Here is a 13,965-nt window from a genome sequence, read left to right on the forward strand (position 1 = left end):
CTTGTTAGAGGCAGGCACATATTTAGGGCTAAACAACACTGATAGTGCAAAGGACAGTGGTTATTATGGGTGGGCTGACAGGAAATCTGTCCAACTTCCTGAGTGGGGGGAGTAAGAAATGCTTGTTGCCCCCACCCGGAGCATCTCAGATGCCAGTCTCTGCCTAAAAATTCCTTCATGTCACGTTTGGTTCTTTTGGCAATCATTTTTATTCAGTCTGCCCAGGTTTCTGATCCCACTGCGCTCCATCTAGATCTACCACGATTTTAAATACCTCTATCAAATCCCCCATCAGCCTCCTCAGTTCTAAAGATAACAATCCCTCCCCCTCCAATCTATCCAATATAACCGAGATCCCTCAAATCCCCCCAGAAAACTTCTATAGCTATAATCAATCTCAAAGGCCTTCCCATCTTTCCTAAAATGTGGTGTCCAGAAGATATTTTAAGATTTTCATTGTACAACTGGTCACTTTTCACCTACTGCTGGCATCCAAACTAGTGAATGTTGTAAGTAGCTTGATGATATTGAATTCTGTTGCTAAGTGACACCCCCTTCTTTCCAGGCGTTGCATTCAATCATGTCAGTCATATCCAAGTACATAGCATTGTTTCCATTGTGGGGGTACTTAAGAGGGGGTACTTAGAGGGAATCAAATGAGAATTTTTCCACACAGACACACAAGACACAGGTTGGTTGAGTCTGGAATGTGCTGCCTGAAGGTGGTACTGAAAGTAATTTGGACAGGTACATGAAAAGGAAAACTTTAGAGGGATTTGAGCCAAACGTGGGCAAATGGGAGAAGGTTAGATAGGCATCTTGGTCAGCATGGACGAGTTGGACCAAAGGGATTGTTTCCATGCTGTATACAGGTGAGATAAATGGCATGCTTCCAACAGATGGATGTTAAACATTTTTTAATGGTGACAATAAAATGATGTGATTGAATGTCAGGAAGCACATAGAGAGAGTGGATGAGTTTACCTACAAGATGAGTTGGTATGAGGAACATAGAATCAAGAGGCCAGATTGAGACGAGGTGAGACTGGGGTACATCCATCGAGATTTGGTCAATGTGCCATTGCACGCAATTTTTCCTGACCTGAAGTTTTGGCACAGAATCTGGAGCAGCCATCACACTCTTGCATGCTTGCCCTCCACAGGTCTGGGTATAGAATACAAGTTCAAGTTTATCATCATAGGCATACATACACAGGGTATAAATGCCATGAAAATAAGCTTTTTGCAGCAGCAGCGCAGTACATTGGAAACATAAGTTAACATAAACTTAAGTTAACATAAATTATATGCAACTTGCATGACAAAATAAACATAACTACACTAGCACCAGTTGAGAGAGAGGAAAAATATAGTCCAAGGTAGTGTTAAGGTTTTTCAAGTTGGTTCAGGAACCTGTTGGCAATGGGGAAAGAAGCTGTTGATGAACCTTGAGGTGTCTCTCTTCAGGATCCTGTACTTCCTGCCTCATGGCAGCGACAAGGAGGAGGCATGGCCCAGATGGTGTGGGTCCCAAATGATGGATGTCACCTTCCTGAGACATCGCCTCTTGTAGATGTCTTCGATGGTGGGGAGAGCTGTACCCATAATGGAACTGGACAAGTCCACCACTCTCTGTAGTCTCATGTTCCTGTGCACTGGATTTTCCATACAAGGCTGTAATGCAATCAGTCAGAATGCTTTCCACTGTACATCTATAGAAGTTTGTCAGCATCTTCAATGTGCCAAATCTCCTTAAACTTCTAAGTAGAGATATTGGTATGCTTTCCTCATGGTTACATCTACATGCTGGGCCCAGGATAGGCCTCCGAGATGTTGAAACCCAGGAACTTGAAGCTTTTCACCCTTTCCATGGCAGACCCTTCAATGAAGACTGGTGCGTGTTCCCCTGCTTCCCCTTCCTGAAATCCACAATCAGTTCCTTGGTTTTCCTGACGTTGAGCACAAGCTTGTTGTTACAACACCACTCAACCAACTAACCCATCTCACTCCTGTACCCCATCTTGTCACCACCTGTCATTCTGCCAACAGTGACGTCATCAGCGAATTTGTAGAAGGTGTTGGAGCTATGCTTAGCCACACAGTCATAGGTATAGAGAGACTAGAGTTGGGATATTATGTTGCAACTTTACAAAACACTGGTTAGGCCACACAGAGTATTGTGTGCAGTTCTGGTAGGCACACAAAAGGAAGGATGCTGGGACTGCAGAGGAGATTCGCCAGAATGTTTCCTGGATTGGAGTACTTCAGTTACAGAAAGAGGTTGGATTGTCTGGACTTGTTTCCTGGAGTGAAGGAGGCCAAGGGGATGACCTGATTGAGTATATAAAATTATGAGGCATTTTTAGGGTAGAGAGAATCTTTTCTCCATGGTAGGGATACAACAAGAAGGCATAGGTTTAAGGTGAGGGGAAGGAGTTTTAAAAGGGGATTTGAGGGGAGAGTTTTTCTTTATACAGGTGGTGGTTGATATTTGGAATTCACTGCCATAGGAGGTGGTGGAGGCAGATACATCCATGACATTTAAAAGACAGGTACTTGGGATACAAGCCTAATGCGGGCAAATGGAATTAGTATAAATGGGTATCACTTCAGATGCGGGAGGCCAAAAGGGCCCATTTCTGTGCTGTACGCTTTAATGATTCTATATAATCACTACCTTAAAGAGAAATTTAAGCAGGCACTTAAATAGGCAAGGCAGAGAAAGATAGGGATTCGTGCAGATGGGCAAAAATGTCAGCGTGGACGTGGTGGGCCGAAGGGGCCATTTCTGTGCTGTATTACTCATGGAACCTGGAAACAACTTGTTTTAACCACAACAAAAGATAGGCAGCATTAAACAAAAGCAAACAGTGCCCTGCTGAAAACGTTTCAGTTAACCACCTGCTGAGCATGCCAGAAAGTCTAACCTTGAGAGTATGAATTCAGCCAATAGAGGGGGAACATCATGCACAGCATACTATTGAGCATCAATGTGGTAGATGGAGCAATTCATTTGTACGTCTCATATTACCAAGAACTGGTTTCCTGAATGGACTTTGAAACACAGAAATTCACCTACTAGTAATGGATATCAGGAAATCACAGATTTTTGACTTCCCATCATTTATATCCCCAATTTATTCATCAATTGATAATCACATAATTGGAATGTTGCCCTCCATCACCATTAGCAATTACACATGTCAGGTGAAAATGGAAACATTTTAACTATGCAATACAAGCCAGCCTGCTGTGGGCCTTCAAGGTATGACAAGTTATCCTTCATTCCATTCTCTATAAATATCTCCACTATGATCTACAGTAGAGGTATTTCAGACTGCAAGGTATGCAATTACATTCCTAATCTTTTGATTTTTTTTTAAACTTACCCTATAACAATAGTATTCAGCGCTGTTAAACTACAAAATTGACAACAGCGGGATATCTACATGTGCCTGTTTCAGCACAGAAGTCCCAAAGTTGCTGTCAATGATACAGCACTCTTCTATTGGCTGATCTGTTTTCAGCTTTTGCCACAAGAGTTACAGGAAATGACTCTGTGTCCACGTACTTAACTTTCGAATAATTCTATTATGGTCCATGCGTGGTAGGCTGATCTGGAAGATTAGATCACATGAAACCCAGGGTGAGCTAGCCAATTGGATACAAAGTTTGCTTGGTGAAAGGAGGGTGGTAGTGGACGGTTGTTTTTCCTGAATGCAGGCCTATGACCAGTGTGCCGCAAGAGTCGGTGCTGGGTTCACTGTTGTTTGTCATTTATATTAACGTTTTGGATGACAATGTTATTAACATGGTTAGTAAGTTTGCAGACAACACCAAAATTGGTGGTGTTATGGACAGTGAAGAGGGTTATCTTAGTTTACAAGGGGATCTAGACCATCTTGGGAAGTGGGCCAGACAGCAATGGAATTTAACTTGGACAAGAATGATGCCTTACACTTTGGCAAGTTAAACCAGGGCAGGACTTGCATAATAAATGGTTGGGTCCTGGGGAGTGTTGCAGAACAGAGGGACCTCTGGGTACAGGTACATAGATCACTGGAAGTGGTGACACTGGTAGACAGGCTGGTGAAGCTGGCATTTGGCATGCTTGCATTCATAAGTCAGATCATTGAGTACTAGAGTTGGGACATCATGTAGAAGATGTTGGTGAGACCGCACTTGGAATACTGTGTGCAGTTCTGATCACCTGGGTATAGGAAGGATGTCATTAAGCTGGGAAGGATGCAGGAAAGATTTACAGGGACTGGACAGCTTGAGCTACAAGGAGAGACTGGATAGACTGGGACCTTTTCCCCTGGAGTGTAGGAAGCTGATGGTTGACCTTACAGAGGCTTATAAAATCATGGAAGGGCATGCAAAAGGCTGATGGTCAGTCTTTTTCCCAAGTTAGGGCAGTCTAAAACTAGAAGGCATAGGTTTCAGGTGAGAAGGCAAAGATTTGAAAGGGATCCATGGGGCAACTTTTTCTACACAGAGTGTAGTGAGTTTACAGAATGGGCTGCCAGAGGAAGTGGTTGAGGTGGGTACAATTACAACAGTTACACAACGTTTAGACAGGTACAGATAGGAAAAGTTCAGAGGGATATGGGCCAAATGTGGAGAAATGGGACTAGCTCAAATAGACAACTTGGTCAGCATGGATGAGTTGGGCTGAAGGGCCTGTTTCCGTGCTGTACAACCTTGTGACTATGACATTTCCACTGGGTCACTACACCAAAATAGTAGCACAGCAGTTAGTGCTGCTGCCACACAGCTCCAACTGAGGTTTGGTCTTGAGCTTGAATGGAGTTTGTACATTCTCAATGTCACCAAGTGAGTTTCACCTTCAGTGCTCCAATTTAACTCCCACATCCCAAATATGTACTAATAGCTTAGTCAGCTACAAATAGTGGGTGGCAGAAGTGTCAGAAGTTTTTGGACATGCAGGAGAATTGGTTACAGGGAAACAAGTGAGGAAATTGGGCTTGTGGCAATGCTCTGAGAGCTGGCATAGACTCAAAATAGCCTCCCATACTGCAAGGAAAAATGAATAATTATTGCTGGCTGATAAACCATCCAGCCCTAAAAAACTAAAATGTATTCCTTCCATTCCAATGCTTCACAATATAAAAGGTCTTAAAACCGACTTTCCAAAAGCTTACTAATGATATTTCAGCTCCATCATACAAGTATGCCCTTTTGCTTCCTGGTTTGTTCTGCATCAATTCTTTAATAGGATTGGCTGCTCAGCCTAATTAAAGATATTGTTGCTTGGCACCAATGATTCCCTAGGACAAGGAAGTCAGGCATCCTCCTGCCAACTGCTCATTCCTGGCCACAACTTCTGGCATCAGATTTATTTAATCCCTTAAGGCGATGAACAAACCTTCCAGCTCTTCCGCATTCCATACTTATTACTTTGGCTCTCAACACTTTCCTGAATGTTTCTGCTTGGCTAATTTTCTGGATTCAAAGTAATTTGTTAACATGCAATTTCAGATGCTGCTGTTTCCCTTGATTTCTTTATCATCACTCTACTCCTTTGTATTGGGCTACTGCTTGGAACACAATAGTCTGAAGATTTTGGTACCTAAACAGGACCCTAGACCAAGACAAATTATAAAAATGAATTCAATAAATATGGTAATTTGTGAAATACCAGCAGATCCACTGTAAAAAGTCACTGGAGAGCCCCATCCTGCAACTTCATTCTCCCAAATACAGGTCAACTCTACAATGCCCTGGTATTAAATCACATTTAAAGAGCACCTTTAACAAAGTAAAACATTCCAAGTCAGCTAAGTGATCAAGAACAGAGAGAAAATAAAAAAAGTTCCACATGTTCCACAGGATGCTGGTGAGGCCACACTTGGAGTGTTGTGTTCAGTTTTGGTCACCCTGCTATAGGAAAAGATATTACTAAACTGGAAAGAGTGCAGAAAAGATTTACGAGGATGCTGCCAGGACTCGAGGGAGAGGTTGGACAAGCTAGGACCTTATTCCTTAGAGCGTAGGAGACTGAGAGGTGATCTTACAGAGATGTATAAAATCATGAAGGGCATAGACAGGGTGAATGCACTGTCCTGTCCCCCAGAAATGGGGTATCAAAAACTAGAGAGCATAGGTTTAAAGTGAGACAGGGAAGAATTAAGAGGAACACGAGGGGCAACTGTGTAAAAAAAATGTTTAAAAAAAGGATGGCATCTATGTGGAATGAGCTGCCAGAAGGAGTGTTTGAGGCAGGTACAATAACCACTTTTAAAAGCCAGTTGGACAGGTACATGGATTGGAAAGGTTTAGAAGGTTTTGGGCTAAATGCTGGCAAATGGGACTAGCTTGGATGGGGCATCTAGGTCAGCATGGACCAGTTGGGCCAAAGGGTCTGTTTCCGTGCTGTATAACTCTTATGTGTCTTGAGAGAAGGAAGTGCAGGTCCTCAAGCTTTCACTAGACTTTGGTGGAACTGTATCCAAAGAACCAGAAGTCAGAGAGGCAGCAGGACAGAGAATTAAAATGACAGATAACTGGAAGCTCAGGGTCATCCTTGCAGACTAAATGAAACTGTTCTGCAAAGTGGTCACCCAATGTGCATTTGGTTTCTTCAGTGCAGAGGAGACGCATGGCATGCACCAAAGTGGAGGTACAAATTGCTTCACCTGGAAGGACTACTTGTGACCTTGGATGGTGGGAAGGAAAGAGATAACCTCTTCATTCCAGAATCATCTTGAAAAACATGGGTAGAGGTTCAAAGTATTATGTAAAAGCTGAATGGGTCTGAAGTTAAAAGGAGAATGAGACAAATAGAGAACAAAGCAGTTAAATTAATAGATAATGGGCTACAGTAACAAGGGGATCTGTGTGTACATCCTCACATATCAATAAAGATTAACAAGGCCTTAAATATAGTGATGAAACTGCTGGGGTCCATTTCTAATAGAAAGAATAATGAAAAAAAGGTTACATTAAATATGTTTCAAACATTAATTAGAAGTTTGAACACACCAAGAGTAGAATTTGGTTTCAAGGGTTTAGAGCCACCAAAGATACAAAAAAGATTCACGAGGACCATACAGGAATTCGCAGGACAAGGCTGGGATTCTTTTCTCTAGAAAACAGGAAAGGGTGCAAACGAAAACACAATTAAGGATTTCAGTAAGAGTCAGAGTACCACAGTACAGAAACAGGACCTTCAGCCCATATAGTCCATGCCAGCCTAGTTTTCTGCCTAGTCCCATCTACCTGCAGTTGGACCATAGCCCTCCATACCTCTCTCATTCATGTATCTGTCCAAACTTCGAGTGTTCCAACTGAACCCACATCCACCACTTCCACTTACAGCTCATTCCACACTCACACACCCCTCCGACTGAAGTAGTTCCCCCCCCCCCAGATTCCCCTTAAATATTTCACCTTTCACCCTAAACCTATGACCTCTAGTTCTAGTCTCACCCAACCTGAGGGAAAAAAGCCTGCATCATTCACTCTATCTATACCCCTCATAATTTTGTAGTCTTCTACAAGATCTCTCCTCATTCTCCTGCACTCCAGGGAATGAAGTCCTAACCTACCCAACCTTTCCCTGTAACTCGGGTCCTCAAGTCCCAGCAACATCAGTATAAATTTTCTCTGCATTCTTTCAAGCTTATTGATATCTTTCCTGTAGGTAGGTGACCAGAAATGCACACAATACTCTAAATCTGGCCTCACCAACATCTTATACAACTTGAACATAATATCCCAACTCCCATACTCAGTGCCCTGATTTATGAAGGCCAATGTGCCAAAAGTTCTCTTTACGACCCTATCTACCTACGATGCCACATTCAAGGAATTATGGATCTGCATTCCCAGGCCCCCTTATTCTACCGCACACCTCAGTGCCCTACCATTCACTGTCTCAGTCTTACCCTGGTTTGTCCTCCCAAAGTGCATCACCTCACACTTGTCTGCATTAAATTCCATCTGCCATTTTTCAGTCAATTTTCCCAGTTGGTCCAGATCACTTTGCAAGCTTTGATAGCCTTCCTTGCTGTCCACTACACTCCCAATCTTGCTGTCATCTTCAAATTCGCTGATCCAGTTTACCACATTATCAATGAAATCATAAATATAGATGATAAATGACCACAGACCCAGCACCAAACCCTGCGGCACACCACTGGTCACAGGCCTCCAGTCAGAGAGACAACGATCAAAAACCACTCTCTGGCTTCTCCCGCTAAGCCAATGTTGAATCCAATTGACTCCTTCATCCTGACTGCCAAGCAATTTAACTTTCTGGAGCAGCCTCCCATGTGGGACTTTGTCAAAGGCCTTGCTGAAGTTCACATCGACAATGTCCACCGCCTTCCCTTCATCAGCCTTCCTGGTAACCTCCTTGAAAAACATGATCTGCCATGCACAAAAAAAAAAGCTCCCCCCACCCCCCCCCCCCTCCATTTAGAGACCAAAATTATCCAAAATAATCACTGAATAATCAAATAGTAAATTCATAAGACTGGTAGGAAGGTGGAGTTCACTATCACTGGGATAGGTTGTGGGAATGGAACACGTATTGAAAAGATAAGAATGGAGGATAAAAGGAACAGAGGGATACAATGACAGATGGAGATGTGCAAGAAGCCTGATTTGAAGCATGATTATCATCATAGAGGATTAAGGATGCAATCAAGCTAGAGGGTGCAGAAAAGATTCACAAGGATGTTGCCAGTACTGGAAAGCTTGAGTTACAAGGAGAAACCAGATAGGCTGGGACATTTTTCCTTCGGAGTAAAGGAGACAGAGGGGGTGACCTTATAGTGGTTTAGAAAATCATGAGGGACATAGACAGGGTATATAGTCACAGTCTTTCTCCTTGAGTAGGGCCATTTAAATCTAGAGGGCATGGGTTTAAGGCAAGAGTGGGAAGTTTTAAGGGAACTGGGGGGGGGGGGCAGGGGGGGATGGGGGGGAGTGCAGGTCTTTCCACACAGAGGATAGTGGGTATATGGAATGAACGCCAGAGGAATTGGAAGAGGCAGGAACAATTAAAACATTTACAAGATATTTGCATAGGAAAGGTTTAGAGGAAATGGGCCAAAACTCAAGCAAAACTAGCTGAGGTAGGCACCTTGATCAGCATGGACAAGTTGGGCCAAAGGGCCTGTTTCCATGCTGTATAACTCTATGACTGATAAACCACAGATTAAGTACCCAGTTTCTGTCCTGTCCAATGTAATGCAGTATAGTATTTTTGAACAATCCACCACAATATTTTTCATTCTGACCTCTGAAACGTTCAAATAAATACTAAGACTGGGGAAAGAACTTGCAGTTGCATTACTTATGTGGTCTACTGGTAACAGACTTGACTCCAAGTCTTTGTGGGTTCCTGGCTCACTCCTGAGCACATATGTCTATCAATCCTGCACCAACAGTAACTACAACAGAAATGAATTTCTACAGCAGGTTATATCATGTGGCACGGTAGCGTAGCAGTTAGCGTGACGCTATTACAGCGCCAGCGATCGGGGTTCAATTCCCGTCGCTGTCTGTAAGGAGTTTGTACGTTCGCCCGTGTCTGCGTGGGTTTCCTCCGGGTGCTCCGGTTTCCTCCCACATTCCAAAGACGTACGGGTAGGTTAATTTGGGTTTAAAATGGGCGGAGCGGACTCGTTGGGCCGGAAGGGCCTGTTCCAACGCTGTAAATAAAATTTTTTTAAAAATTTAAAAAATTTTAAATGTATGCATTATCACCTGAGGTTGAATGTCCAGGTGATAATCCCTTCCTACACTCCACCACAGCTCTGAGGGGTGCTCAACTACCTGATGGAACATCAGACTGAGGCCCACTCTGCAGTCTTAGGTAGATACAAAAAAAATTACATTGTATGGTTTTTAATGAACTGGGCATTCTCCCCAGAGTCTTGGCCAACATTTATCTCTGGGTTACCATGTCTGAAAAGTTTTTCAGGTCATTATTTGCAAAATTCTCCATGTCTCCAACATTCCAACATTGATTACTAGGGGCAATAAGTACTTTGGAGAGCACTGAAATCATGACAGGTGCTATATAAATGCAATAGTTCACTTTAAACTAGCATAACCTAACTTTTACTTAAACTTAACCGAAAAACTTATACAACATTGACCTATGCAATTCAACTTTTCAACAGATGGACGTGGCCCGTGGCACCGATTCTCGTTACACCAAATACGCCAGGAAAGACGAGCCACCAATTTAAAGACACCCTTCGTCTTCCAACATGGACGTGCCTTCCTCACCCCAGCGGGGCAGCCAGAACTCGTGGGCAAACGTGCCAGCCGACCCCAGGCCGGGGAAAGCAGTGTGAGGATGGTGGTCCCTCTTCCCCCCCCCCCCACCGCACCACCCAGGAGTGGTCCACCCCACCCCACTCTGCCACGGCACAGGGGGTGGTCTGCCTCCCTCCCCACCAGCCAAGTGGGCGTGTGAGGAGACATTGGCACCACCTGCTGCCTCCTTTTCCCAAGCTGGCAGTTTGTTCCCCTGAGGGGGGAATCATGGACCCGGGGGGGGGGGGGGGAACCCCGGGGGAGGGGACACGGACCCAGGGTGGAGGGGGGGAAAACGGACCCTGGAGGGTGGGGGGGGACACAGACACAGACCCCAGGGGGTGGGGGCAGACACTGACCCCGGGGGGTGGGGGGGGGAGACACGGATCCCGGGGGGTGGGGGGGGGGGACACGCACACGGACTCCACAGACCCGGGGGGTCAGAACCCCGTGGGTGAGGGGGGACACGGACCCCGGGGGGGGGGGACCCGGGGGGGGGGGACACGGACCCCGGGGGGACGGACCCGGGGGGGGGGGACACGGACACGGACCCCGGGGGGGGGGGAACACGGACTCCGGGGGGACGGACCCCGGGGGACTTCACGCGGCGAGAGGCGCAACATCAGAACAGGAGGGACATTTAAACCAGGCGCAGAATCACCATCTCCCCTCACAGCAGTTTGAACGCAAAACAAGTGAAGTTCCACCAGTTGTGGTGGGGGGTGGGGGGGGCACAACCCTGGACGGATCCAGCGCCAGCGAGCCGCCCGCCCTGAGGAGAATTACCTTTAACACAGAGCAGAGACATGTCGACGGCCTCGCCTCGCCTCCCGCTACCCAACGGCTCCACACCCCGGCCGCGTGGGACAAGCCGCCGCTCGCCGATTGACAGTCGCAACAGCCAATCAGCCCCGGCCGTCCGGGCGAATTATTCCAGTTGACCAATCACCTCCAGCTGTGGGCGGAGTCCAAAGAGAGTTTCCAGTTTGTCAAGAACCTGAAGGTCTGGTCGATCACCTAACTCACGAAATATGAGACGGCGTTGGTTTCATACCTTTAAACCAGCAAACATATTTCTCTAGGTCCAATTATTTCGTTAATGCCCTCATAAATGCATACTGTGAACAGAGAATTATTTTCGATAAACACTTACATCCCCACCCCACCACCCGGGTAGTTCAGGACCTATTTTTGCTGAACTGAATAATTTTCACAACCTACAGTCAATGAATGCCATACATTTCATTGGATTCCTCCCTATGATTGGTTCTGTAATATAAACAGTAACATGCAAAATTAAAAGATAAAATTACTACTTATCAACCAGTGCGGTTGGAGTCTATCGGTATAATGTAACCACGTGTTCACTAAATACATAGTATTTAATTGTCTGTGGTTTTTCTGAAGGCGCTCCCACATGAAGCATTATTGCTGGAAGGTTGTGGCAAAGAATCGCATTCAAAAACGAGCTTTCACATAATAAACTTTTTATGTAAATGACAAACAAGTTCAGTGATTCATGCGCAATTGATGTAATCACCCGCTGAGACTAACCTGCTACAAATATTATTTTATTGCTCTAATCTTCATGTCTATGGTGATCACCCAACTCAAATCTGTTTACAACATTAAAACACCCATCTGCACAACATTGTGTAACTTTTTTAACTTCTGTACAGGATCAGGGTGCCGCTGTCAAGGCTAACCGTTGTTCAAAGAGTGTAAGTTATCAAATGTTACAGTCTCAACTAACTAACTTACTGGCTATTACAGCATGCTGCTTTGAAATCCGAGGTCTACGTGAAACACAAACCTGGTACAAAACTTTTTGCCTTCCTGGCAGCAGTGATCATTACTGCCTAATATGCTTCCGAGACATCTACGAACGACACTTCGATGCACTGGAAAAATACCTTCAATGTTGTTTCCGCAAAAACCTCCAGATTCACCAAAATGATAACTGAACCCACGTCAGCCTGCTTTTCCAGACCAATATCGCCAGCAACATCCCTTCTCTCATTAGGCAGCCCACGTTATTCGCCAACATTGTTTGCCTGCCTTATACCAGACCCATGAAACACACCATCTCTTCTGAGTTGTGTCAAGGCAAGAGATTAACAAGCAGTTAGAGAAAAAGACACAAGATTCTGCTCAAAGTCTCCCTGAATAAAATGCAACATCTCCCGTGACTCTTGGGAATGTCTGGCCCTTGATCACTCAAAGGATAGTATTGAGAACCCCAAGTGCATGCATTGGGAGCACACAGAAGTCCTGCATAACCAGCAGCACACCACCTAAAAAACTACCCATCTGCCTGCCCGGTCTGGCACCTCTTGCTCCCTCCGTGGAAGAGTCTGTGGTTCCCACACTGGACTCACAAACTTCCTCAGAACCCATCTTGATCCCAGACATTATGGTTTGACACAGGTTAGAACAAACCTATTTCACATAGATGAGTAATTGCCTTGTAATTCCTGTGGATTGTGTCACTTAAAGACACCGGTAAGATTTATGAATGACTCAATTCAACATGAGAAGTGCCATCTGGATGATGAGATATTGTACACAGTATATCACCACAGTGGTAACCAAAACACTGGAATTGTTTGGGATAATGCATTTGATCAAATAAATTTTGATTGTATTCTGTCCGTTTTTAAAAACAAATGTAAGGCAATGTTTATGATTGTGCAACACCAGGTATACACTTTTTGATTTTTTTAAAATTTGTGATCCACCTTCATTCCCAAATAAAATGTGAGGTGATACATTTTTAGGGGGTGATAAGGATTTTGGGGATTCTGATAAGGTGTACCATTGTACAAGGACATGTACCATTAATGGTCAGACCCAAAGGAGAATTGAGGAACACAGGTACCTTGGTGTACACATCCATAGATCCTGGAAAGAGGCAGCACAGGTCAATAGGGTGGTAAAGAAGGCATAAGGGGGTTGCAAGGAACTCTTGGTACAACTTTATAAAATACTACTTAGGCCACAGCTGGTCGTCACACTACAGGAAGGATGTGATTGCACTGGAGAAGGTGCAGATGTGATTCACCAGGATGTTGCCTGGAATAGAACCTTTCACTTATGTGGAGAGGCTGGATAGGCTCCACTTATTTTCCTTGGAGCAGAAGAGGCTGAGGGGAACCTGATGGAGGTACATAAAATGATGAGAGTCATAGATAGGGAAGATAACAAGAAACTTTTCCCCATGGCAGAGGTGTTTAAGGCCAGAGAGCATAGGTTAAAGGTGAGGAGTAAGAGGTGCAGAGGGGATCTGAGGAATTTTTTCACACAGAAGGTGATTGAAGTCCAGAAAGCACTGCAAGAAAAGGTGGTGGAGGCAAGTACTCACACAATATTTGAGAAGAATCTGGATGAGCACTTGAATTGCCAAGGCTTGGTAGGCTATGGATCGTGTGCTGGTAGATGGGATTAGTATAGATAGCTACTTGATAGTCAGTATGGACATGGTAGGCTGAAGCTCTGGTTTCTGTGCTATATGACTCCATGACTATGATTCCATGTTCCAACCCATCTGGTTTCCCTTACTGAAGAACTTGAAAGTAACCCACCCAAAGAAAAGACTGCACCTTTGTGGGAGATGTTTGCTGCCAGGTAACTCACCAGAAGATGCAAACATGGAAGGAGCACGACTATATA

The 13,965-nt window shown here is 44.7% G+C and overlaps 1 protein-coding gene across 1 annotated transcript in view; it reads right to left on the reverse strand.

The window, feature by feature from the left end:
- Positions 1-11,118, reverse strand: part of LOC127583901 (protein unc-13 homolog B-like) — a 77,498-nt gene extending 66,380 nt beyond the window's left edge. The window contains exon 1 of the mRNA XM_052040291.1: positions 11,083-11,118. Coding sequence (XP_051896251.1) covers positions 11,083-11,104 — 22 coding nt within the window. The 5' untranslated portion in view covers positions 11,105-11,118. The remainder of the gene's footprint in view (positions 1-11,082) is intronic.
- Between the last annotated feature and the right edge of the window lie 2,847 nt (positions 11,119-13,965).

This window comes from Pristis pectinata, chromosome 28 (genome assembly GCF_009764475.1).
Source record: "Pristis pectinata isolate sPriPec2 chromosome 28, sPriPec2.1.pri, whole genome shotgun sequence".
Taxonomy (NCBI): Eukaryota; Metazoa; Chordata; class Chondrichthyes; order Rhinopristiformes; family Pristidae; genus Pristis; species Pristis pectinata.